The sequence below is a fragment of the Polypterus senegalus genome, chromosome 3, assembly GCF_016835505.1.
Source record: "Polypterus senegalus isolate Bchr_013 chromosome 3, ASM1683550v1, whole genome shotgun sequence".
NCBI classification, from domain to species: Eukaryota; Metazoa; Chordata; class Cladistia; order Polypteriformes; family Polypteridae; genus Polypterus; species Polypterus senegalus.
The window spans coordinates 109,921,941-109,949,089 of NC_053156.1; the positions used below are offsets into that span (position 1 = coordinate 109,921,941).

At 36.0% G+C, this 27,149-nt stretch overlaps 1 protein-coding gene across 7 annotated transcripts in view; it reads left to right on the top strand.

The window, feature by feature from the left end:
- The window catches only part of LOC120525468 (nesprin-1-like), a 305,232-nt gene that overhangs the window by 97,362 nt on the left and 180,721 nt on the right, over positions 1 to 27,149 (top strand). For all 7 annotated transcript variants that reach the window (XM_039747791.1, XM_039747789.1, XM_039747790.1 and 4 more), the window contains exons 43-55: positions 2,907 to 3,114; positions 4,104 to 4,216; positions 5,340 to 5,545; positions 10,081 to 10,236; positions 12,906 to 13,197; positions 13,421 to 13,593; positions 14,930 to 15,239; positions 15,733 to 15,897; positions 17,829 to 18,185; positions 20,314 to 20,450; positions 22,219 to 22,396; positions 25,272 to 25,454; positions 26,545 to 26,688. In XM_039747791.1, the coding sequence (XP_039603725.1) occupies positions 2,907 to 3,114; positions 4,104 to 4,216; positions 5,340 to 5,545; positions 10,081 to 10,236; positions 12,906 to 13,197; positions 13,421 to 13,593; positions 14,930 to 15,239; positions 15,733 to 15,897; positions 17,829 to 18,185; positions 20,314 to 20,450; positions 22,219 to 22,396; positions 25,272 to 25,454; positions 26,545 to 26,688 (2,622 nt within the window). The remainder of the gene's footprint in view (positions 1 to 2,906; positions 3,115 to 4,103; positions 4,217 to 5,339; positions 5,546 to 10,080; positions 10,237 to 12,905; positions 13,198 to 13,420; positions 13,594 to 14,929; positions 15,240 to 15,732; positions 15,898 to 17,828; positions 18,186 to 20,313; positions 20,451 to 22,218; positions 22,397 to 25,271; positions 25,455 to 26,544; positions 26,689 to 27,149) is intronic.

Consider the following 27,149-nt stretch of genomic DNA (forward strand, 5'->3'; position numbering starts at 1 on the left):
ATTCCTTCCACGGGTTCACCTATGTAAATCTTGTTATAATTTTTACTTCCTCTATAATTTCCATTGTATTTTAGGAGGTCCTTCAGATGCCACCAGTGGCATTGGCATTAGGGCCAATCAGAGGACCACACTAAACCATCTAATCGGTAGTAAAGGCAGACAGTGTGTACATACAACAGGGACTTAATGAGTGACCAGCCTTTACTGAGAATTTCTTGTTCATGGGGAACAACTGCAAGGTCCATTCCCCATCAATTGCTTACCCAAGACCCTCGGCTTCAGGTAGACACCTATTGATCCATTCAGTGTAGCATCTAGAGGCATCACAGGTCTGTTATAGCTCAATCTCATATGTTGCTCATGTGCAATATGCCTCTCAGAATTTTTTTGTGCTGCCCATGGCCGCAAATACAACCCTGCAATGTCCATCTTTGCTCCATCCCTTGGCCATAGCAAGGACCTTATCCATAAATAAATGTGATTAGACCACTGGTATTGCATAATGGGTTACACTTTTATAATAAGAGGGAATGGAATTGGCGGATAACAATGATTTATTGTAGAGAAAAGCCAAGCAAAATGACACATTTTATTGGCTAACTAAAAAAATTACAATATGCAAGCTTTCGAGGCAACTCAGGTCTCTTCTTCAGGTAAGATGTAATTACCTAGTAAGTAATATTGCAGCTAGATGATAAAATAGTACAGCTCCTTCTACTTTATATGTAACTGTATAATTGCTGCTCTATGGCTACAATGAATGATATTATAAATAAACATAAAAATAGTAATTGATTTTGAACTAATAACAGAACACATCCACAACAGGGTCTGATGTTGAATGAAGATTAAAATGACATCATTGTAAAAAGTGAAAGTTATAATTAATGAAATAATGGCCAAGTCTATAAAACTTTTCCAGAATAGATTACAAATAATATTCAAATTATTAATTTAGTCAAATACTATAGAATAATTAAAAGAGAAAAATGGAACAGGAGAAGAATAGAAAAAACAATGATCTCTCATTACTAAATCAACTAACACAACCCAAGAAATAAAAAAAAAAATCTTCACGGAATAATAAAGAAAAAATAAATTAAAAAAAACTCATAATGGATGTAGCTAAAACATAACCCCAAAGCCATAATATAAAAAACAGATATAAAGATCAAATCCAAAAATCAATTTAGCACAAGAATGAAATATGTTTTTTTTATAATATTAATATCCTAATTACACTGACACACAAACCCGGAGGAGTAACTGTATAACATGTGCCATGAAATGAGAAACTCAAAGCCAGGAAACCTAAATTAAATAATGTGAAAGGAAGAAGGGGCCAATTCAGAGAGAGACTGAGAGCCAAAGGCAATGCCACAGCAAAACCAGCCCCTGAATCTCCCTTAGGTGACTGTGCTAATTATTGCAACAGCATGTGTCAGAAATGTGCTAACTAGAGGCTCCAGCCCCTTAGTAATTTGACTGCATAGGAAAATGAGGACAATAGATAACATTAAAGGAATAAATAAAGTATAAATTATAAATTTGAAAGAGGGAAAAATGTTGGGTTTAAGAGCAAAATCAAACGCTTTGACCATGCAGAGCATTATTAATGCAATGGATTTGATACCCAAGTGTTGTAACATCTATACTAGTGGGAAAAGTCATCAGGGTACTCTATTTTTTCATTCCACATCCCTAAAATATGCATATTCAGACTGGCTCAGTATGAATGACTATGCGTGAGTATGTGAGTGTGTCCTGAGATAGACTAGCATCTTGTTCAAGATTTGTTCTCAAAATGTATTTAGTGCTTCTGTGTACACATCATATCCCTGTGACTTTGAATTGGGTCAATGGATTGGAAGATGAATTAATGGATGGTTCTTAATGTATCTTTTCAGTTAAAAATTTTAATCCTGGGAAGGAACAGTTTAACTAACTGGAAAATTTTCTAATACAGTAAATGGTGGGGCACAGTAATAAATGGCAGACCTGCTTACAGAAAACATCTTTCCACGTACCACTGTTCTATTTTTATAATGTAAACAGCAGATGCTATCACTTTTCACAATTTATCTCTGCATCTTATCAGCTCGAATTATATTTTTAGATTTTGCATAGTGATACACATATCACTTATACGAATTTCAGTTAAGTTGTCACAGTATACTGCCAGTGGCATATTTTCTTCACTCTAATCATATGCATGTATATTGCATTTTCTGAAGGTGCTGTCTTATCTGAAGCCTGACAATATAACAAGTTTGCTCTGAGATTGCACCCTTTAGTAAACCTGCAGCTTTGCCTGTTCTACTCTGACACTTTTGATATTGTGATAATTGAGTTTCCACACATGGATCAGTGACACATGTTTACACTTCTTTATTCCTGTTAGTAATCTGTAAGAAAGTGTCATTTTTTATAGGGGTTCACTTACTTTTTGGGTATAAATTACTTGGGGAGAAAAAAGAACTAAAATAAATATTGCTTTATTATTATTAATTTGAAGCATCACTTTTTTTGGTCATATGTAAAAATTTAGACAATGAATCCAGATGTTAAATGTTTTAAATGAATTGTAAAAATGTTGTATTTTATCTTCCATAATTGTGTTTATCATGATTAAGCGATTACTATGGCTATTTTTCTAAACTTTACTATGGCATTAAATATGTTTTTGCCAAGTGCAAATTATTATTTTATGCTGAGCAATATTGATTCCCATTCTGTGATCTTCCAATTAAAATATAAAACAGTATTAGAGCTCTGACAGCTTACTACAGTTTAATCAGAAAGTAAATATTGCATTTAAAATAATTATAATAAGTAAATTGTACAATTTAGGAACCTGCCTGTGTATCTTTGAAGACAGACAAATTATTATTTTTTATCTTTTACAGGATGTACAGAAGAATCTTCAGAAGCAACAAGGCAGCATTGACATGACACGGGAGAATCTCAACGGTCTCTGCAGGAAATATCACTCTAATGAGCTTGAAATGTTGGGTGGTGCCATCACTGAATTAATTAAGAAATATGAGGCTGTAAACCAGCTGTCTTCCAAAACGTTATGTGCCCTCCAGGATAATCTTGAGCAGCACTTCAGTGGTGAGAGGACCAATTAAAAATATCAACTTGTTCTTGATTAGACATTCCAGCTTGTGAAATGCTAGTCTCAGAAAGACTAAATAATTTTACCATTAAAGACTAAAGGTCTTTTTAAATTATTTGAGACTACAGTTTATTTAAATAAATTACAATAAAAAGTAGTATGTATAATTTACAGTAAAATTTTAACTTATGTAAAAATTTGTTTATATAATTGACAGATGCAGGAAAACATTCACTTACAGTATTTGTTAAAGTTTTAATGACAAATTTAACTAAATAAATGCCTTTTTTTATCAGAGCAAGTCATCAGACATAAGAAATGTCTATGTGAATTTTTAAGAAATATGCTTACAATTGTTGGTTCAAAACTTGGCATGAATGGTACATGCTTTATACACCATATGGGGATAGCAGCAAAATCACAGACCTTTACTGGAAACCTTTACTTACAGAAACTACTATACATAGTGGTCCTCAGCATCCTACCTGTACATCAGCACACAACAGCCCTTCGGAAAATTGTCTTGTGAAAGTATAAATAACTTTTATACACTGTTTATATATCTAAACACAAAATTACTTAAATGCACAATGTTAATGCATTATGGTGTTCTTTGAAAAGTGCAATTATGTCCATAGTAGTTAAAATCTCACTACTATTATTAATTTATTAACCTAACAATACATAATTTTTTTGTGTGGCATTTTGTATTTATGAACAATGCTTAAACTTCTGCCACCTCGGATTTTCCTCAAGTATCTCCAAAGATGTTTAGATTACATTTTTTGGGTTAATTTCAAATTGGCCCAATGTAAATCAAAAGTGGGCTCAAAAATGTACTGATGCCAATCCAGGGATATTTCTAACTTTGTGTCTAGTGCTTCTGGGATATGCTTCCATCCCCTGCAATCCTGAATTATATTAAGCAGGTCTGAGAATGTAATTTTATGTCGATCTTTTACACTTTTTCTATTTTTAATTAAAGATTTAGTCCAGATGTTTAATAGCTGGCTCTCCGAGCGTAAAGACATGGTACTAGAATGCTCTGATTGCTCTGGTGATATGAACATCATTGAAGAAAAGCTCCAGAAACTCAAGGTATGACCTGGAATGTTCATTATTTTTAGTCTTCTTAAGCATTGTCATTACAGGAGCTGACTGTTCCTTTTCCTTTTACTACATTAATTTAAGTTGTTTGTTTTGTTTTTCCTTCAGATATTAAGAGTAATAGAGTTGGCAAGGTTTGCTTTGTTTGCAGCACTGATATTTCAATGATAGTCTATAATATTTATAATGAATATATTTGCTCTTTGGAGGCAAAGTAATTCAGAATTTAACTTCTAAGCTCCAGAGTTTCTATTTTTGTGCATGTCACTGTGGAGTTTGAATGTTTTGATCATGTTTTCATGTCTCTCAGAGTGCTCTTACTTCACCTGACATCTGATAAATACTGAGAATGCAGACTTCCTCCAATGTTGTTCCGATTGTGAACGCCAGCTTCTGGGGGAGAATTTTGTTTAAATTTGGTTTAGACCGGAAGGGGAGGAACTTTGCAGGGGCAGGAAGTGATCTCAGTGGCCTCTCAGCAGTGTTTGTTCCTTCAGGCTAGGGAACCAGATGATACAGAAGTTAGTGGTAGTATCACACTCACTTCCTTCCACAATTTGTCCAGCATAAACATGTAAAAACTCTGACAGTTTTTTCTAACAATAGGTAAACAGACTTTAGAATCATTCAAAAATACACTATTTGTATTATTTTTTAATGCTATTTAGGCATGTAACCTGCAAGAAAAGCACGTAGCTTAAGATATTGTTCTGTACGTATATGGTGACTGAGGGATATAAAGCTAACATGGGATTGTTGACACTGAAACATTTAGCTTGAATTTGAAATTTTTCAATCTAAATGTAATGAAGTCAGGCTTTGTGATAACATTAATTTCCCTTTAGTGTACTCTATGCTCTGTATTAAGCCTGTTTTTTTTAATTATTAAGTATATAAAATTGTTTCACAACAAGAATGATTTTTCAGCATTTTTAATTATTATTTATGACATTTATTAATACAAAATTGGAACATACAGTTTATATTATAAAAATAAATCCTTAAAGAGAAAACTGTAAATGTCAGAGCCTATATTGCTCCTGTAAGTAATATTTTCAGTGACTTTCCACCTATGTTTTCTAACTGGCTGTAAAAAAAATCTTGTGTTTTGCAGGATGTTCTGAATTCTATGGAAGAGGGAGAAAAGAGGCTTGCATTGGTGTGTGAAGAAGGAGAGAAACTATTACTCTTTTTACCAAAACCTAGTGCCATCCACATCCAGCAGCAGTTGTGTGTCAGCCAACAGGAATGGGATAACTTTATAGAAGAGTGTAAAGAAAACCAGCAGGCTCTAGAAGAAAGTGCATCGCAGCTTACTGGGTGAGTTAGACAACTCACTGTGAAAGACATTGTGGTTCTAGTAACAATAAAATACAGTCTTTTAATGTCCTGTGCCATCCTCTGAGTGTAAACGAGCTTTATTGTACATATAAAACTGAATTACTGAGGTATTCATGATAAAAGTAGATTCAATTACACTCTGTTTCCATATTTTAGCAAGCAGATATCTATGATGGATGTTAATGTGCTTTATGGGCATTGAATGTGTTTAAATAGATTTTTCATAACGTTTGAAATCTGAATAAATCAATGAATGCAGTGCTTGAAGTGGGACAGTACGTACCAGTTCACATTACTGGCACCTTTTCCAAATTCAACATAAAGTACCGGTACCTCTACATTAATTTTCACAAGGGAGACAACCAACCACTCTTCATTTGACTGTTATGTGTCGTAACAATGCAATAATCCATGTTTCACTGTATTGGCATCTTTTCTTAGCATAATGGTGAATACTGGCACCTCTTCAGGAATCTACATGGGGTTGTGCCCATCCTGGTCAGCTCCACACTTCCTAGTCACTGCCAGGAGCCTTTTCAATCTGGGACCATTGATAGTCATGAACCAAGGTGAAGTGGGCAAATGAGAACACATACAGTGCATCTGGAAAGTATTCACAGCGCATCACTTTTTCCACATTTTGTTATGTTACAGCCTTATTCCAAAATGGATTAAATTCATTTTTTTCCTCCGAATTCTACACACAACACCCCATAATGACAACCTGAAAAAAGTTTACTCGAGGTTTTTGCAAATTTATTAAAAATAAAAAAACTAAGAAATCACATGTACATAAGTATTCACAGCCTTTGCTCAATACTTTGTCGAAGCACCTTTGGCAGCAATTAAAGCCTCAAGTCTTTTTGAATATGATGCCATGAGCTTGGCACACCTATCCTTGGCCAGTTTCGCCCATTCCTCTTTGCAGTACCTCTCAAGCTCCATCAGGTTGGATGGGAAGCGTCGGTGCACAGCCATTTTAAGATCTCTCCAGAGATGTTCAATCGGATTCAAGTCTGGGCTCTGGTTGGGCCACTCAAGGACATTTACAGAGTTGTCCTGAAGCCACTCCTTTGATATCTTGGCTGTGTGCTTAGGGTTATTGTCCTGCTGAAAGATGAACCGTCACCCCAGTCTGAGGTCAAGAGCGTTCTGGAGCAGGTTTTCATCCAGGATGTCTCTGTACATTGCTGCAGTCATCTCTACCTTTATTCTGACTAGTCTCCCAGTTCCTGCCGCTGTAAAACATCCCCACAGCATGATGCTGCCACCACCATGCTTCACTGTAGGGATGGTATTGGCCTGGTGATGAGCAGTGCCTGGTTTCCTCCAAACGTGACGCCTGGCATTCACACCAAAGAGTTCAATCTTTGTCTCATCAGACCAGAGAATTTTGTTTCTCATGGTCTGAGAGTTCTTCAGGTGCCTTTTGGCAAACTCCAGGTGGGCTGCCATGTGCCTTTTACTAAGGAGTGGCTTCCGTCTGGCCACTCTATCATACAGGCCTGATTGGTGGATTGCTGCAGAGATGGTTGTTCTTCTGGAAGGTTCTCCTCTCTCCACAGAGGATCTCTGGAACTCTGAACGAGTGAACATCGGGTTCTCTGACTAAGGTCCTTCTCCCCCGATCGCTCAGTTTAGATGGCCGGCCAGCTCTAGGAAGAGTCCTGGTGGTTTCGAACTTCTTCCAATTACGGATGATGGAGGCCAATGTGCTCATTGGGACCTTCAAAGAAGCAGAAATATTTCTGTAACCTTCCCCAGATTTGTGCCTCCAGACAGTCCTGTCTCGGAGGTCTACAGACAATTCCTTTGACTTCATGCTTGGTTTGTGCTCTGACATAAACTGTCAACCGTGGGACCTTATATAGACGGGTGTGTGCCTTTCCAAATCATGTCCAATCACCTGAATTTACCACAGGTGGACTCCAATTAAGCTGCAGAAACATCTCAAGGATGATCAGGGGAAACAGGATCCACCTGAGCTCAATTTTGAGCTTCATGGCAAAGGCTGTGAATACTTATGTACATGTGATTTCTCAGTTTTTTTATTTTTAATAAATTTGCAAAAACCTCAAGTAAACTTTTTTTATGGGGTGTTGTGTGTAGAATTTTTAGGAAAAAAATGAATTAATCCATTTTGGAATAAGGCTGTAACATAACAAAATGTGGAAAAAGTGATGCGCTGTGAATACTTTCCGAATGCACTGTACATCCAGTAGGGGGTTGGTGCAAAAAAGTATCAGTGCTTTTATTAAAGTCAATCCAAAAACAGTGTTCAAAAAGTGGAGTGCAACAAATTCTTCTTTTAATACATCTTGCCTGAAGAAGGGGCCTGAGTTGCCTTGAAAGCTTGCATATTGTAATCTTTTTAGTTAGCCAATAAAAGGTGTCATTTTGCTTGACCTCTTACTACATTCTTTAAACAAACAAATTAATAAATACATATTCCATAAAACAAGTGTAGAAGTGGAGGTTAAAAAGTCCAAAAAAATAAACAGTGAATAATCCATAAAATCAAGGTTAAAAGTCACGGGCAGGAGGCTATTCTATTGAAGCACATAAGTCCCAATGCTTCCTTGCAAAACACAACACACAAAACACAACATACAGTACCTCCACTTATCCTGTCTGGTCCTTGCAGCCGAAATAGCTATCCTTCCGACAGGAAGTGTGTGTGCCAAGCCACATACATCTCCCACTGCCAGTCCTTTGGCATCTTTGAGAGACACAGCATGAGAGACCCCTCCTACTCCCCTGTATTGCTCAATAGGAGTGCCCCTTCTTCAGCCCCAGGCTCCTCTCACTGAGGCTTGCTCCCAACCACCTGCCTCCATTCCTCTTTAGCATGCTGCCTTCTTTCTTTCTTTCTTTCTTTCTTTCTTTCTTTCAATCCAATCAAAATCAATCAAATCAAAATTTATTCATAAAGCACAATTTTAAAACACCATAAGTGTAAAACCAATGTGCTGTACAATAAAATAAAAAAAATATATCAATAATAAATCAGTAAAACAAAGTACAAAAATTACTTTAATACTAAAACAAATAAGTTAAAAGAAACAATTAGAAGATAAACAATTTACAGAAAAACAATTTATATGAAAAAAAAATACATTATTAATAAAATTGATTCCAGAGTTACTCATATACAGTTAAAAGCAATTGAAAACAAGTGTGTTTTAAGTCTAGATTTAAACTTTTGGGTTGATGATGCTGACCTAATTTCAATTGGCAGAGCATTCCATAACTTAGGTGCTAGAACTGCAAAGGCATGATCACCCCTTGTCTTCATCTTAGACTTTGGCACAACCAACAGTTTCTGTTGAGAGGAACGTAAAGAGCGGACTGGTGTATATGGAACCAGCAACTCGGCCAGATAGAATGGGGCAACACCATTCAACGACTTATAAATCAAAAGTAAAACTTTCAAATGAATCCTAAATTCAACTGGGAGCCAATGAAGCGAGGCCAGAATTGGAGTAATGGACACAACTTTCTAAGAACCAGTAAGAAAACGAGCAGCAGCATTCTGAACCATCTGCAGCCAAGAAAGTAAGAAAGTGAATTACAATAATCAAGGCGCGATATAATAAAAGCATGGCATACCTTCTTCAAATCAGAGTGCCCCAGAAACAGTTTGACTCTAGTAAGCAGTCTAAGCAGAAAAAAGCAGCTCTTAACAATGGACGAAATCTGTTTATTTAAATAAAGATCGGAATCAAGGATAACCCCAAGATTTTTGACGCTGGGTTTGCAAAACCCAGCTAATGAGCCAAGCTGATTCCTGATAACCCCATCAGAAGCCATTGGTCCAAATACAATAACCTCAGTCTGATTGAGATTCAAAAAATTTACGGCCATCCAATGTTTGGATGTATATACCGTATATTCTTTCTTTCTTTCTTTCTTTCTTTCTACAGCTTGATTGGGTGGAAACATGACTCTCGGGCCACTATGAGGTGTGAATGAGGTGCCTGACTGATTCACTCATATTTTCTTGTGAGTTAACAATCAGCCAAGCATTGCAATTATTGCCAGAGCAATGCCGTCACCTGTATAACTGCACCTGTTCTGAACCTGCCTGGTCTCGGGATGCAATCATTTATTTAAAAACCTGGACTCCACCACAGACCTCTTATTACAGGGGGACCCAACCAAAGACTATTTGATCAGCTATTACTGTATCAGCATGGATACCGAGTACCTCCACTAATTTGGTTTCACTTTAAGCACTGGAAGAATGCATGTGCCATGGGAATGTATGTACATTTATATAAGAAAGGTTACATTTATCAGCATGTTTTCTCTTACACACATCAGTTTGTAGGTTGTTTGATTTGTCAGGACAGGCAATTGCAAGGGAATATTGAATTAAAGTTAGACAAATTAATATATAAGTATATATACATGCTGGTAATAGTTACTAGGTCAAGACTTCTCTACATTTTAAATTTCATTTTTACCACCTACACTGGTTTTAATCTCTGGAAACAATGGGATTGTTCTCTAAGGTTTGACAGTCAACTGAAAAAATTGAACTATTGGAATCAGCAAATGGAGGATCAGCTAAATTCTGATGTCCTAGGTGAGAGAAAGCCAAATATTTCTGAAAAGAAGTCTGAGCTGGAGAAGGTGGAAAAATTTCATGATCAGCTGCTTGTCAAAAGGTATTTAAATTTATTTTTAATGCTCCCTTATTTTAGTTTAAATGGTTAATGCTAGCAGGAAATGCCAGTAAGTATATTTGCTTCCTTATCATTTTGTTTCCATTGTTCAGCCATTTAGAGTTAGTGTTCAATAAAATGTTTATTTTTAAAAGCAAAATTGTACAGGTTATGAACCCAAAATATAATTGTGAAATCCTGTTAAAATTATGCAATAAAATGTGTTCTTTTTATTAGTAATTTCAGTGATAACTTTTGAATCTCTGACAACAAGGTTATTTTTTCACAGCTGTAGCAAACATTCATTTTCCTTAGAAATTCATGTTCTAAAGTGAAGCATTATTTATAAATAAAAAAACATATTCCCCATTGGCTTACAGTGGCACTATGTGGGTCACCAGAGGAAGCATGAAACAAATGTTAATTGACTAAATGTTAATTGATCCAATTTGAAGAAGAAAATCTTTTTACTTCAGAAAAGTTGCCTTCTTGATATCTTAAGTATGTTTATGACAACAAAGTTAAGTTGATATCATTAATTTCTATCATAGACTTTTGACTTTACTGCAGTGGGCTGGTGCCCTGCTTGGGGATTGTTCCTGCCTTGCGCCTTGTGTTGGCTGGGATTGACTCCAGCAGACCCCCGTGTTAGGATATAGCAGGTTGGACAATGACTGACTGACTGACTTTTGACTTTATCTTTCCTGGGGGAACTATACGTGTTCAGTTTTCTTTTCAGGGTGACTAGGGTGAAAGTAGTTTTCTTGTAGCCCCCAGCCAATGTAATGGAAGCTGGAGTTTAGCAATGACACTAAATGTTTCATTACCTTTGTAGTTAATGGTATAGAATGTCAGCTTATTTGTGTAAGGCTGCCACATATGGTATGTAAAGCTAAAACAATTGTGTTTTTGTGAAAACAATATAGATGCACAATTTTCTGATAATTGTGCAAACTGAAGGCATGAATCAGAACTTGAGAATATTTTCAGCTTCAAAGTACATATATTTGGTATTTTTTCAAGCTTTTGTTTAGAGTTGCCTCCATTGTAACCATCTGGGAAGGATGCCTTTTCTGGATCATAAATAACCAATTTGTTAACTGACTTTCCCTTTGATGGTCCACCTTTGACCATCAGTACGGATTGTTAATAACTGAAGACCAAGCAAGGAGACAACTAAGTTCTTAAGGCTTGTGCTGACCAACTTAATGGTGTCCTCTGTCCCTAAGGCTTCAGCAAGTGCCACTGCTGTGGAAAACATCCTGCATTATTCCTGTTGCAAAGAAGGCAGGCGCCTCTTCATCTAATGACAGTAGACTAGTGGCACTTACATCTCATATCATGAAGACCTCTGAGAGAGTAGTCCTGGACTATGTGAGTCCTTTTGTGGTAGACCACTTGGACCCACTGCAGTTTGCCTATTGGACCAAGAGTGGAGTGAAAGATGCAATTATCTGTCTGCTCCACAAGGCTTATTTCCACCTGGACAAAGCTGGTTGCTTTGGATTATGTAAGGATTATGTGAAGATTATGTTTTTTGATATCTCCAGTGCTTTCAGTACCACCCAGCCATACCTATTAAGAGGTAAACTTGGAGATATGCAGGTGGATGAGCCTATGGTGCCCTGGATAATGTGCTATCTGTCAGCCAGGTCACATTTTGTGAGACTGTAGGACTATTTTTCTGATACAGATGTGAGCAAAACTGGAGCACCACAACAATCCTCTACACTCTGTACACCTCAGACTATAAATATAACACCAGGTTGTGTCACTTGCAGAAATTTTCAGATGATTCTGCACTTATGCGGTGTATTGATAAGGATGATGAGACAGAGTATAGGAGTCAGGTGGAAAAGTTTGTTTCTTGGTGCAAAGAGATTTGTCTATGTCTTAACATCTGCATCTTGACATCAAATATCAGCAAAACCAAGGAACTGCTTTATTGACTTTTGCTGCATTTCCAGACAAGGAGTGGATATAGAGGTGTTACACTCCTAAAAGAACTTGAGGGTCCACATTAATGACAGGTTGGACTGGTCTCATAACACAGAATAACTACCGCATATACTTGTGGATAAGTCAGGGCTTGATTTGACCGTATTATTTCTGGACTTTTATAATGTCGGTTGTATAATACGAATGCAGAAAACTCGTGCTATTGATCCAAGAGATTATGATATGCTAACGCCCACCTGAGAGAGTAACCACTGAGCACACTGCCTTTTTTTCTATGTATTGTGCCTATGTGACCACACAGTAATACCTGAACTATTCTGAAGTGATGTTCGCACTGTTTTGTGTGTCTCACACCCTCATACATCTTTATCGTAAGAGCATCCCTTATCTACGATAGAGCATTCCATTAAAGGAAAATATGAAGCTGGTTTTAAATTAAAAATTGTTGAAGTGGCGAAAGAAATTGGTAACTGTGCTGCTGCAACAAAATTTGATGTGTCTGAGAAACTGGTGTGAGATTGGAGGATTGTTAAAAAAATAACTTTGACTTTGACTAATTCTTTAAAAATTATAATATAATTTGGCATCTAAAGTACATGAAGGTATAGTGACTAGAAAAAACGGCATCCTGAAGTTTATGTCTGTTAATATATTTCTTAATCTATTGATTAGTTTGTTAATTTATTCCTTAGAATCTATTATCTCCTTTACAGAGAGTCCTTTGATCAGCTATGTCAGCAGTCACAAAGCCTGAGTGATCAAGGCCTTGGTGATGGTAGAGAAATGCGTGCCACATCTCAGCTGCAATTAAGTTATCAGGGTCTTCTGAAAGGAGCAAAAGAGAGAGTGCGGATCTGTCAAGTTGCATTCCAGGAACACACTGTGTTCGAGGAGACACTGCTAAGCACATGGGCCTGGCTTAAGGATGTGAAAGGAAGACTGACTGTCATAGACAACACTATCGGATCTAAAGACCTATTAGAAAAGAGACTGATTCAAGTGCAGGTATTGTAACTCATTGTTAGTAATTGCAACCGTTTCTTCCTGAAACACACTGAAATAAAATTATTTTGTTATATTCAACCAAAGTGTAATCTCCTGTCTTTGCCCTGTAATCATAATTCTGTACAGTAACCATGATGGCTCTTTATGCTTTCTTGAACAGAGAAGCATTTTCTATACCTACTGCCAATATTCTGAATGACATCTTACTATTTTGTTTCTTAAGGAAATCCTGTTAATGAAGGGTGAAGGAGAAGTCAAATTAAATATGGCAATTGGTAAAGGAGAGCAGGCAATGAAGAGCAGCAGCGAGGAAGGTCAGAGAGCTATTCGTTCAAAGCTTCAGGAGCTAAAAGATGTTTGGGCCAGCGTCATCATGGCCTCAATGAGCTGCCACAGGTATTATAATATGTTGTATTCACATAAGGATTTTCAGCAAAATGTGAAAAATATGTTTAGAATTGTGGGACTCCTTCACATACTCATACATGTCTTTTTTAGAAGTTCTAATTAACATAATATGCCTGTCTTTAGGATGTGGCAATAAAAGCATAGAACATGCATGTAAACCAATACGTTATGTAGGTTTGAGGTAGCAGAATCAACCACACTGTTACTGTGCCATCATTTTTAATTCAATGTTGTTGCTAAATCACCCGATTATGCAAGATTAGTTTCTCCCTTTGATGTCTTGCTTCCCTTTCAAGATGTACTCCTGGTTTGTTCCAGTTACTCTTACATTTTACACTAATTCAACCTACTCTGATACAACTTAGTTTACTCTGATTGAACCTGTTCTACCCATCAGACCTTGGTGAGGTATTCAATTTTAATAGCATGGACACGTTTTCTGTAATATACTGTTTTGGTACTCCTTCAAGACAACTACTGCACTGCCCTTGTCTGATTTGATAGCAGTCTTGTCCTAGTACCGGAGAGTCTGGCATACCCACTGTTCACCTTCTGTATGGTTAGATCATTGTTCTTTTACAGTGGTGTCCATGAACTCTGTTTGGCATTAAATTCATTGATGGTGTTAATGATGATATTACCCTTACTTCCGGTACTGGCCTATAATTCAGAATTGACTGTGAGGAGAATCTTCCAGACAAAAAACAGTAAGATCGATGTGGATTGTTCAGGGTTTTCTGCTTAAGTACAGTTATGACTCTTTTTTTTTGTTAATATTTTATTAGCATCTATTTTATGTTGTTTGTGTTTTTTTGGGAATATGAAGAATTTACTTTTAAGATTAATATCGTGCTAAATGTACTGTAACTGTTAAAATTGTTTAAAAATATTTAACATCTTATTTTGATTAAATATTGTTGTACTGTACTTGGTTGCCACCATTTTGGACTTAGATTGTGAATGGTTGCTAGCCAGTGTGCTACACAACTGTAGGTCACAACCCGTGATGTCACTGTATACAGAGTATTATGGTCAGAGGTCATGCACTTTCTGATTATCCAAGGTTGGATAGAAACCTAAAAACTTTTAAGGGTGTATGCATTACTTATAGTCTTTTTGGTTACAGAATTTATGCAACATCATTTTACTATGTCCTTTTTTAATGATTTGGCTGCAATAAGAGATTCACGGTTTGGCCTTTGTTCATTTTGTGACTTACACTTTCATCATAAGAACAATATCCCTTTGGTGAATGAAAGAATATATTCTCTTTTTTAATGCCACTTTATACCATAGTTATTTACTTTTCTTACTTCTGTTTTAGCTGTTTAGATTGGACTGTCACTCAATGGACCAGTTTCTTGGAGGAGAAAAACCAGCTGCAACAATGGATGGATTCAGTGGAGCAGGAATTGAGTGTACCATTTCAACAGCAACTTGGGATGAAGGAGAAAATCTCTCAAATGGAGCGGTACCGAGCTATCCTATCAGATGTGGAGAACCATGCCTCTGTACTCAGTCGTTTAGAGGACAAGGCGTCTGAAATGCTGGACAAAACAGGAGATGCTTCTTTTGAGAGGAATGAACAGATAGAACTGAGGTCACAGTTTCATGACATCAACACTGTAGTCAAAGTGAGAAAAAGATTTGTTTTATTTAATTGAAGTTAAAAACATTTAAACAATGTTCTTATGTTAGCTTAGTTAGGTGTTATTTCATCAAGGAACTAAATGCAATCAAACAGAAAATAATTTAAAGATTTTTTACACTGATTTGTCTTTGAAGCTTTACTGATCTAAATTTTCATATTGCACACGAAAAACATTTGTTTTTCATTTTAGATCTGGCTTTTTCTTTTATTTCTTTAAAAACTGATTATTTTGTAGCACTAATGCTCAACATGTGCTGTAGTATATATCACAGTTTTGTTCGAATTGGCTCCTATGTATATTTACTGTCTCATATACAGTATTTTGATTTGATAGTTTTTCTTTTTCATCTGTTTAAATTTGTTATTATCTTGTAATTAAACTTGTTAATTTTTTATGTTTTGTATAGTACTTAGTGATGTTGCTCAGTATAAAAAGTACTATAGAAAAAAGGTTTAGCATTTGTTCTGCTTTTCAGAATAAGTTAAAGAACCTTGAAGAAATAGTAGAAGAACATAAGATGTACCATGAAGCCATCCGTGAGTTTGTTGACTGGCTTCACTCGGCAAAGGAGGAGCTCCAGCGCTGGTCAGATATGTCTGGGGATTCTACGTGTATGCAACGCAAATTGACAAAAATCAGAGTAAGGCCATTTTTATTGTATATACTGTGATGGAGAGCAAAAATGACAATGACTTTTGATTAGTTAAATAAAAGGTTCAAAAGATAGCCTTTGAGATTAAGCAGCCTATTTTTATGAAAACAATTAAGCAAATAAAATGTACATAATAAATAAAACTTTACTGCAATTATATATTTAAAGAAAATGCCCCTCAAATCAGGGGTGGTGCCAGTTTTGGGCTCGCATGGGCCTAGTCCCACCTGCTTTCCTCATTGACCCACCCTGTAGCTTATATTTAAATTTTTTTTTCTTCAAATGAAAATTAGCTTATACTGCATACATACATTTTAATACACATCTCTCTTAAGTAAAATATTAGTTGATTACAAACTTACACAGAAATGTTCATTTAACTCTTTAAAAAATATTTGGAAAGCACATATAGGGATGGTGATTATACAGCATATGTCTGCATAGCAAGGTCAAGAAAGTAAAATTGACTTAAAACACTACCAATCACCGCTATTCAAAGTATGTGACATTAACAGGAGGCTATCAAAGTTACCTCCCAAAATTATTTTGTAGTTCTCATTCACTGAAAAGAGTTATTCAAAAAGATTGACTTCTGGCTTGTAAATTGCCCATCACTATTGTAGAGCTATGTCATATTGGAGTGAAACGTGAAAAATGCCCTGACATAAAAATGTTTTAGGTTTTATTAGCAAAAGGAAGCAAACAGAAGTGCAGAACTTTACAGAGTTTAACTTGTTCTAATGTTAAAGTGGTCCTCAAAAGTACAGTATATTATATACAAAGAGTGATTGTATATATACAGTTTTTAAGAGTTTCTGCAGCACTGGCAATTTTTCTTGTTAGGAGTTGGCACATGTTTTCCTTTGTTTTTTTCTGCCTTTACTTCAACATTACAAAGATGTACATATTATTTTAACCAGTAGCTTCATCTTGGCCCTGTATGAGCGGGTGTAGAATAGGTGTGTGAATTTTTCTTTGTAATGGACTAGTGACCCATCTAGGACATTTTCCTGACTTTTGTTAATGCTGCCTGGATAAGCACCATGGGTACTGGCCTCCTGTAACTATGAACTGGATAAGTGTCTTAGACAATGAAGTAATGTATGCTTAGATATGTGCAAATATAATATTTAAAGGAGAAATGTTCCTTAGGCATGCAGTCATAGGAAGAGCATTATATAAAAATAAATAGTTGTTTTGCTGTGTGGCTAATCAGTTTGAATATTTCCTATTAAGAATGAAGCTTAAATTTCACAGTAGATCATATTACATTTAATCAGACTTTGAATTTTCTCAAATAGGTCCTTCATTTTCTGTGGAATATAAATTGCACACATGTTGCTGTGGCTTATGCAGTAGGTTGGGCTGTTGCTTTAGTACCCAGCATGTTTTATTTTTGCCCTCATGTGGGCAGCAAAGAATGTGAATGCTGCAAATGATCACTAGGTTTAATATTTCCTCTTTGTGAGGATGTGGTAAATAAGAATAGCATATAAGCAATAGTAAAGAAGTGGTGTCCATTTCCGATATCTCACTTATTGAACAGATTTTTTCAAACACGGTTACTTTAGCTAAGAAAAGTAGCTGTATTATTTTTGTACCACCCTTCCCTTTCATCTACAACACTAAAATGAAATAAGTATTGATTGCTTACCTGCAAAGACAGACAGCTTGTATCTTTCTGAATCTTACAGATAGTAAAAATCAGGGCAACAAAAGACATATGGTTAGAAGCCAGGGGAAACTGCTTTCATTCGACCCTAATTATTAGTGTGAATCGAAGAAAATAAGCCTTGTTATGTTCATAATGAATTTTCTAGGAGGGATATAAATCTGCCCTACACAAAAAAAAATAATCTTTAGCCCCTTTTGTTTAACGCTTTACTAGTGTTAGTTACCGTAGCAACTTTCCATTGCAGGAATTGATTGACTCCAGACAGAATGGCAAAGAACGTCTAAACAGAGTGCAGCAGTCGGCCTTAAATGTGAAGAAAAACACTGCGCCAAGTGGCTGTGAGCTGATCGACAGGGAGACGGTTGCCCTGCTTTCAGACTGGCAGCAGTGGGAGAACAACACCCTGCAGACTCAGGGCAGTCTGGAAAGCGTGCTCAGTCAAATGGCCAGTTCTGAGCAGGAGTTTATTACCCAGGCCAACCAGCTGGATTGCAGTCTGCAACAGTTTAGCTGCAGCCTGAAAGAGTGGGATCAGAAGCTCAGCCAAGTGTCCGAGCGAAACAGCAATGAAGAGGTTTTGCAGGGCTGGAGGATTGCAAAGGTATAAATATTCTCACTCTGTCCTTCAAAAATTTTTACTGTAGTTTTTTTGTATGGCCTCCTACACATCCTGATTCACCAGACCTCCTCCTTTCTGTTCTGGTTTTATTTAAAGCTGTCTTTATGCTAGTAAATGTGTCAAAACTGTTTAACAAAGATGATTTTCTCTTTTTACATTTTGCTTTTCAGATCAGTTACGTTTTCAATCATGGTATTTTTTTTCTATCTGTTCTATATACAGTAAGTACAACATGAAGGTGATACTCCTGATTACAAGTTAAGAAATAAGTGCAAGGAAAACAGAGCTCCTTTGCCTGCCTTCTTTACCACTGAAGGTTTCATTGCACTGCTGTTATAACAAAATAATGTATTTCAGAAGGCATAAAAAGTTACCTAAGAACTAGTTATAGCTGTTAACTATTTATGTTTGTATTGTTCCCTGTTGCTCATAGAAGAAAGCTATTATCTGGGCTCTCCCTCTGCAGGTATTGATCTGTCTGACTTCATAGCAATTTAGCAGTGATGAGCAAACTCATCTGAATGTATTTCACCTCAAGTTTGGCGAAATCATGGAAATATTCAAAAACTCAGCAAAATGCAATGAAGTTAATGGGGAAGGAGGAACTGAACTAGTTTTGAGCGGATAATAATTGTGCCATAGTCTTTTAAGTGCCCCTGCACAGAAAAAGTCTGCCAACAATTTTGGCCGATTATTGTGGTCAAATATGTTATCTGAGCTGTGAGGTAGCAGTGCTAACCCATGCGCCACATGCCTTATTTAACAAAAAACGCAGACAGAACAAATACCACAAATAAAATACAACAAATGCCTACAAACTAGCAATAAGTAAATAATATATTGATCATTGTGCCTGGGACACACATTAGCCATAGCAGTGGCAGTGTGGGTCTGGCTCATTCAATTGTGTGAAGTTATAGCTCAGGGCAAAGCAAGAATGACTTTTTTGTTTCCAGTATATCTGTGTAGATGTTTCACAGTTTCTTCTTCCATCAAAAATAAAGAAGCACTTTGTAAGAAACAGGAAAAAAAATTATACAGCACTGTTAAGTGAACAGATTGGGATGGGGTGGTTTCAGCGCATCTCAGTAGCTGAAACAGCATTTATTTTCCTTGTGTGCTTGGAAAACAGTGATGGCCAAGTCAGCAACGATCCTATAGTAGGCATGCATGAATGTTCTATTACAGCTCCGTGATGTCAAATTGGCTTCACACAGCATTGTGGGGTGCTAGGAAAATAATGTTTGCCTAAGTCAGACGCGGAGCGAATTTCCAGGAAAATATTTAGGAATCAATTCAGTGGTGAATACAGCATATTCCCTGTGAAAACACTTTGGCAAATTTCGTGGATCGACACTACTTTTTAGTATGACAAGTGTGTTAGTACTTTTGGTTATAGCATACTAATAGTGTGGCCTAATGAAGTTTATCTCACAAAATTATTATCTCATTGTTGCTATGTCATTCCCTATCTGAGACTTGAGAAATCACTGGTCTCACCCTTACTCTCATACCTAGTTGGTTTAAATGTCAGTCTGTCAAATAAAATGGGTAGAAGGATGAATACCTAGGGATGAGAGCAGTGAACTTGGAGAGAACTTGGCAACCTTCAAAAAGGAAGCTCCTTGCCTGGGAGCATCAACTGGTGCACAAACATGGTGAATGGAGAGACAAAGCAATTTGCTGTGCAGTGTATAATATAATATAATATAATATAATATAATATAATATAATATAATATAATATAATATAATATAATATAATATAATAAACTGGTCAGTATTTAGGTAGTGATATAGAAGTGGTTCACTACTATAAGTACTTGGGGTCCAAATCAATGACAAGCTGAAGTGGTCTAGTAATACAGAGAATCTACACAAAAAAGGGCAGAGCCCTTTCCCACAAAGAGAGGCATTCTTAAGTGATGCCACCTGTTATGATTTATGGGTGGTTCCCGCTTTCAACTTGATGCTACCAAGATAGGCACAGACTCAACAAATCCCTATGTAGAAATACATGGTGGTTGGATCTATATTATAATGAAATTTGATCTATTGCTGTTTGTATCTTTTTAACTAATCTTCTGCTGTGTGGCTTTGTGTTTTACTAGGACACATTTGAAAGTCTAGTAAAGGCTGAAACCACATCAGATAGCTTGAAGACTCAGTTGAATGACCTTTGCCGTTTCTCCAGAGACCTCAGCTCACATTCAGAGAGAGTGTCTTCATTAATCAAGGAGTACAACAGGTAAAATGCTTTTTATGGAATATAAGAAGTGTAAATAAGACAGAACTCAATCAAAAGCACATAATAATGTGTATCTTTTTGAATTTAATAACACAAGTGGTATTCTAAATGTGTTTAACTGATGCTATTTTACACAGTACATTTTTTCAGAAAGTTATTTATTGCAATATATATTAGTATTTTAACCTAGATATTTAACAGCAAGAATACACCAATGCATTTCATTGTGAAAACAAAGATTCTGTAGATCCTTTTCATTTTTAATTCATCCTTCAAGCTGTCAGGCACTTCAGCTCATTAAAAATGACACAAATGTTAGGTAATTTGGTATCCTTATAAAGCTATCAAAGTCCACCATCTAGTTAATGTAACATCTTCTGTTATTTTAGCACAATTTGCTTTACATTTCATGTCTTTTGTTTCATGCAGTGGGTAAGTTTGAAATTTCAGTGCATATGAACCCCTAAAATGCTCTTTGAAATAATTTGTATTGTTGCATTGCACACCATCTGTTGCCATCAACATTTACTTTTTTACAAATTGGTGGTTGATACAGTTTTATCCAAATACTCACAAACTACAGTACTTGTTTTAGGCGCAAAGTAAAAAAACTTTGACTAAAGAAAGGGTCCTGCTCTGCCAGGATGTCATGACCCCATACCCATATTTAAGAATTCTATAAAAATTCAAACAGTATGTATCCAGAAGCCTTCTGTTTTGATGAACTTTTTTACAATATTAAATTATTACAGTATATCATTGTTTTTGTATTACCTTTTAGGTATTGGACTTAACTATTTATTTAGGACTTTCAGATATAGCTGCAGAAGTGTGTACACTGACCCTTTATTTGTTGAAGTAATCCACAATGATGCACGTAAATCTTAAAATAATTTTTTATTCCTAAGCTTTTGATAATTCCCAGGTGACATCAACAGAGGAAAATGATTATTCATACAGGAATCGAAGGCAATATATAGCAAATAAGGGGATGGGACGTGATGCAAAGCGGGGGTGGATCAGTGACGTGGGGTATGGAAGGTGTTGGTCATAAAGTCTCTTTTGTTATTTAGGTGTCCTTCTTTATAAGCCTGCATATGTTTGGTTCAAATGTCTGTTAATGTTATTATCATTTGAAAGCCATGAATCAGCTAGCTCTCTGGCACTTTTCGTATTAGCCTTGATTTTTACTTGCACGATGTCCATGTAAAACTATTGCATTTGATATTTTCCTTGAATGATGACATCTGGTAAGTTGTCAAAAGTTTAGGAATTAAAAACTTTTTTAATATACATGATTCATTTTCTCCCTTCGTGGATTACTAGCTATAAATATGCAAACTGTATCACAGACCTTCGCTTACACTCACTGCTTATTAAAACAGTTTTGAGTAATACAGTTTTGGTTAGTAATCAGTTGCTTTATGTACTTTTTTATTTTCAAATCTTTAATTGATTAAATGCCTTTATTATGGGCTTTTTTGTAACTTGTACTCACTGTATGCCATGTAGAAATTTGCTTATCATTCTTATTATCCTGTTGTAAACAGACACCATTTAAAGGCACAATATGAAATAAACTGTGTTTGTTTGTTTTATTACCTCTTGTGTTGATCATGAAATGGAAGAGTGAAACATTCTTTGAAACTGCAAAACGTGAGGATGGAATTATTTCCTTCATCATGATTACCAAATCAGAATTTTTCAATACTTGCCACTATCCAAAAGCCGTAAGGGTTACATCTTGTGTCACCGTTCTATCTTGCAGCCTTTGTCTGCGGGCATCCAAGGAGTGTCAGAATAAAGAGAAATTTCTGGAACAGAGATTTCGTCTCTCCTTCAGAGAGTTCCAACAGTGGCTTGTCAGTGCCAAGATAGCTACTGCCAAGTGTTTTGACGTTCCTCAGAACATCGGTGAGGTCACCTCCAGCCTACTAAAAATTCAGGTAAATCGAAAATGTTGTTGAATGTACATGAAAATGAGCAGACATTCCTGCATACTTTCCTTACCATCCACTGTTTCCTGGAGCCATTAGCAGAAATATTGGGGCACTTCAGTTATTAAATTACAAATTGCTTTATTGGCTCTAGTTTAGTAACTTTTAGACTATTATGTGTGGGTGGTTTGGCAGCACTGTTGTTTGTGCTACTGCCTTAAGGCTCAGTGTCCTGGGTTTGATAAGTTCAGTTTGTATAAGAAAAAATAAGGAGTATTCTGCTAAAACTTCATAACTCTGGAACTGCCTCATTGAAACTTTTTATCACACATATTGACAGGGGTGCATTGGTTTTTTTTATGGATTTTTAACAACAAAATTAAAAAAAGCCTCAAACACATCATCATCAACATCACACAAATAGCAAAGTTCAAAGCCTTTGCCCTAGCTTTCCAGGAAGTCATCTTCCATATCCTCCTCAGGTTTTTTCTGGGAGGTCCATTCTGATCAGTGCCCACCATCTTAGTTTTGGTCTAACTCGCATTCTCTTGCCTTATTCTTTTAAATTAAACACTTTTTTACTCCAGCATTGTCATCCATTCTCAATGTATGGTCAAACCTTCTGATCAATAGTTCTTGCCACTCATTTATAATACATTGTTGTATCTCCACATTACTCTTCTGATCTTCAGCAACACTTTTTCTGAGCAATTCATTTCTGTGGTTTTAAGCTCTCTCTTTCTTCTTGTTTTTTTCCCAGTGGCTTTGCTTCTGTACTTTATAGCGTATGGATCTAACCACAGTAGTGTAATACAAGATTCAAAAAACCATTATATCTGCACTTTCCTTGAAAACTGGCATGGCACTCATATCTGTATTTCTTAGGCTGGGGTTATACTTCACGCGGCATGATGCAATACATGCTCCTGTGGATGCTACAGAAGCCTTGTACTGTTTATACTTGCGCACATACTTTACGTAAATCTGGAAGATTCCACCAGGTGGCAGTGCGAAATATCATCACGGTGAGAGCAGGTTCAGCTTTGCTGTGTTGTGAATTGCCTAAAACACCCATTAAATTCTGAGACACCTTGCTGCAATATCTCTGAAAATGATGGATGTTTAATGATTAAATCCAGCTAGCATTGGGCATGAGCCAGAAACAATCCCATCAGCTCATCACAAGGTGAATACAAGCACTCATATACACTACCATCATTTTAGCATCACCAAATCCCCAAACCTGCATATCTTTGGAAGGAAACGGCAGCACACTGTGGAAACCCACCAGGAAAACATGCAAACTACAATCGGGATACCAGGGACATGACTCATGCGAGACAGCGGTGTTACTGCTCCACCAACATGTCTCCCCCACATATGTAATTATTAACAGTATTCATTGTTTAAATTAAGTTAACGATTAATCTATAAAATGTAATATACATAGTTTAATGATATCAAGTATAAATCTAAGGATTCTAAATGGTCAGAGAGCTGGAATATCATATATTTAATGTGTTCAGTGTGGTGATTGCTGCTTGCCGCTGCTGTCAATGCAGGAGGAAGCCCCAGAATCACATAACAATTAACAACTGAGTCAGTTTTAAGATGATGTTTTTGACGGTCTACTTAAATAATAAAATAAACTACGAGATTAAAGTGGACATTTCGAGATTTAAGACGTAATTTCCACTTTAATCACAAAATACACCTTTTCACTGTGCCCCCAACTTTTTTTTCTCAGTGGCTCAAATATGCCGCCATACATTCTGATACTGTTGTAAAGTTGCAAAAAAAAGAGCACAGAAGATCGCATTTTTGACCTTTAACATGTATTGTGTCATTAAGCTGGGGACTATGCGACACTTGAATATAAAAGCTCCACAAATGCATTTGTATGTCGGCATTTTGCTTCACCACATTGAACCATTCATCAAACATCGAATCCTGTACAATCCTCAAAGCAGCTTGTGCTGTCACATGTGAATAGTAAACAGAGACTCTGAATTCATGTTCCGAAATTAATCATACTGCACCCTTCAACTTTTTGCTGGTACTACAACTCGCGCATGTATCACGTTAATTTCTGAGGACATGCTCAGAGGATGCGTCAAATTAATGCTGGGAACGTGTGGTAGTCATGATGCATGTGTGTTCTGAGCATGAAATATAAACCGACCCTTAGTATTTCAAAGACATTTTAAATTGTGCTGTAGAATATATTTAGACTGATGCTACATGGTGGTCAGGTGATAAATACGCATTTTATATACAATAAAAGTGATTCATATCCTGTCTCTTGCATTATGCCATTTTTACACCCAGTTGACACAAAGGTGTATAGTGAGAATGAGGGCTCATCTTTGGTGATTAAAGTCTTAATGTGATGGTAGAGTTGACAGAAAGGTGTTACTACAGCCATAAGAAGTGACATTTTTGATTAAGACTAAAGAAATTAAAGTTATTTTATGACCAAGGTTAAATCTTCAAATTGCTTAGCAATGCCACACAATTTAATGAATTTTAGGAAGGTGTCTTAGTGGTACAGTAGTATCCACATTAAATACCTCCTGAATTTAGCAGTGCGTGATTATAGATTTTCGTATGTTAGATGTTAGATAATTATTCAGTAAACAAAAATGAAAAAAAAAACAATCAACACAATTTTCTGTGGTCAAAAAGTCATAGCCTAGCTTAATCATTCCTTAAACTGTGAATAAATTAAATTTGTAAATATTTTTTATGTGGTTAATAATCCTCAGTTTTAAACTTAAATGTTCTTTTATTCAGTTGCAAAAAAATTTTGGAAGCAATTTCTGAATACTGTGCCAAATGCTATACTCTAATTCACCTAATGCTGCTTTCAATTTGTTACCTGCAGGAGTTCTTAGCTGAAAGAGAGCTTGGTCAATGTAAGATGAATGCTGTTGTTTTTAATGGGGAGATGATCTGTAGCATTTTACCCACGGAAAAAGTGGAAACCATTCAGGTTAAAGTGACCAGTGCCCGTGAGGACTGGAAAAATCTGTTATCAAATCTGCATCAGAGGGAGGCTGCTTTACAGGTATGGTATAGACAAATGCCCTACAGTCACTAAGTCTTCATGACTTTACATTTCTTTACTATTATCACTTTGTTATTAGACGATTCAAATGTTTGTTAGTTTCATTTTCACATGATTCATACAAAAATACATTTCCACTTCACAGCTTTTTAATTTCTTAGCTTAAGAGTCTGTACCCATGTATGAATCCTTCCAACTCTTGCAAAGAGTAAGCCATAATTATCATAGATACCACCACACATTCACTTGAGAGTCACCTTAAGGCATTTTTGAAAAGATATCTAAATCTGGCAGTTCTAGATGTCCTAGGACAGGAGTATGAAATATGTTCTCTGGACTATGGTATGGGTTATTATCATATTTTAGGAAGAGGACTTGTCTTTTAATCATTAGTTGATTTGTGACCCTTCATTTAATTAAAATTACTCTTTTTGCCTTATACATTCTTTGAGAATGTGCTCTTGCATTATGTAATCTAGTTTTTTAAGACCTTTATTAATCCGGTGTCCTACAATAGTTATGAATAACTTCTTTGTTGGAGCCACTTGTTCATTGTTATTATATCTAAACTTTCTCATGGGGAGCTTTCAGAAAAATCATTTGAAAAGCACAATAGTTAAGTATTACAGTTAAAATGAGAATATACTTGTGGTCCAAATTTAATAGCACAGAGAAAGTAAATTTGAAATTCATATCAAGTGCAGTAACCTGAAAACAAGATACCACAGTAAGTAAGAAATTAAAAACAATCAAGACTCATTCTTCCGATTTTGATATTATTCTGGATTCAGGGAAAATATATGGTCAATGTAACTATTAAGGACCTGCATAAATAGTGCAAGCATTAATTTATGAAAGTATTTTGGGCCTTGTAATAATGTTTATTATAAGTGAACTCTTAGCTTGTTATTTATCATTAGCACTTAAAGATTTCTTCTTACGATTAACACTTTTAAAATCCCAGTTAAAATGTAAGTTTAAGAAATTTAATCCTCTGAATTGATATTTAATGATTTGGTAAGGCTTAAGCTTTTAGTACCCTATATACCAGCCATACCCAAATGCATTATTTCTTAATTTTTCTGCAAAGAATTTACAGTCCCAAATGAAGGATTTTGAAGCAAGTGCAGAACCATTTCAGTTGTGGCTTAACAACACTGAGACAGCCATACAGGAGAGCAGTGCTCGTCTTCACAGCCTCTCTGCTAAGAGGCAGGAACAAGGCAAACTACAGGTATGTTAAGACCTGATTTGGGTCTAAAGGTTGACTTATAAAATAGAATATTAGAAAATACAAGTTTTGTCTCATGCATCCTTGACAAAGTACCAGTCACAAAAAGTTCCATATTGTGGTGTGCCAGTACTAAATTCAGAAAAGCTAAAGATAGAACATTCTCTGGGTTAATGGCCATCACTTTAACTCTTGGACATTAAAGAAAAGTATTGTGCTATTTACACACTGGACTTAATACAGTATAAGGTCTAGATTTAACTCAATGCTGCTTACATCTTACAAATAATAGAAAAGTGATTATCCTTTGTTTTTACTGAATGCATCATTTTTTTTTGTTATGGGGGTGGATCTTCTTCCAGTCATTTTGTTATTCTCCTGTTCTTTCTCATAATGTTCCCGGATAATATAACTAAATCTGTTTGCATTCTAAAGGGCATAGCTTTCCATGGTCTACATATGAT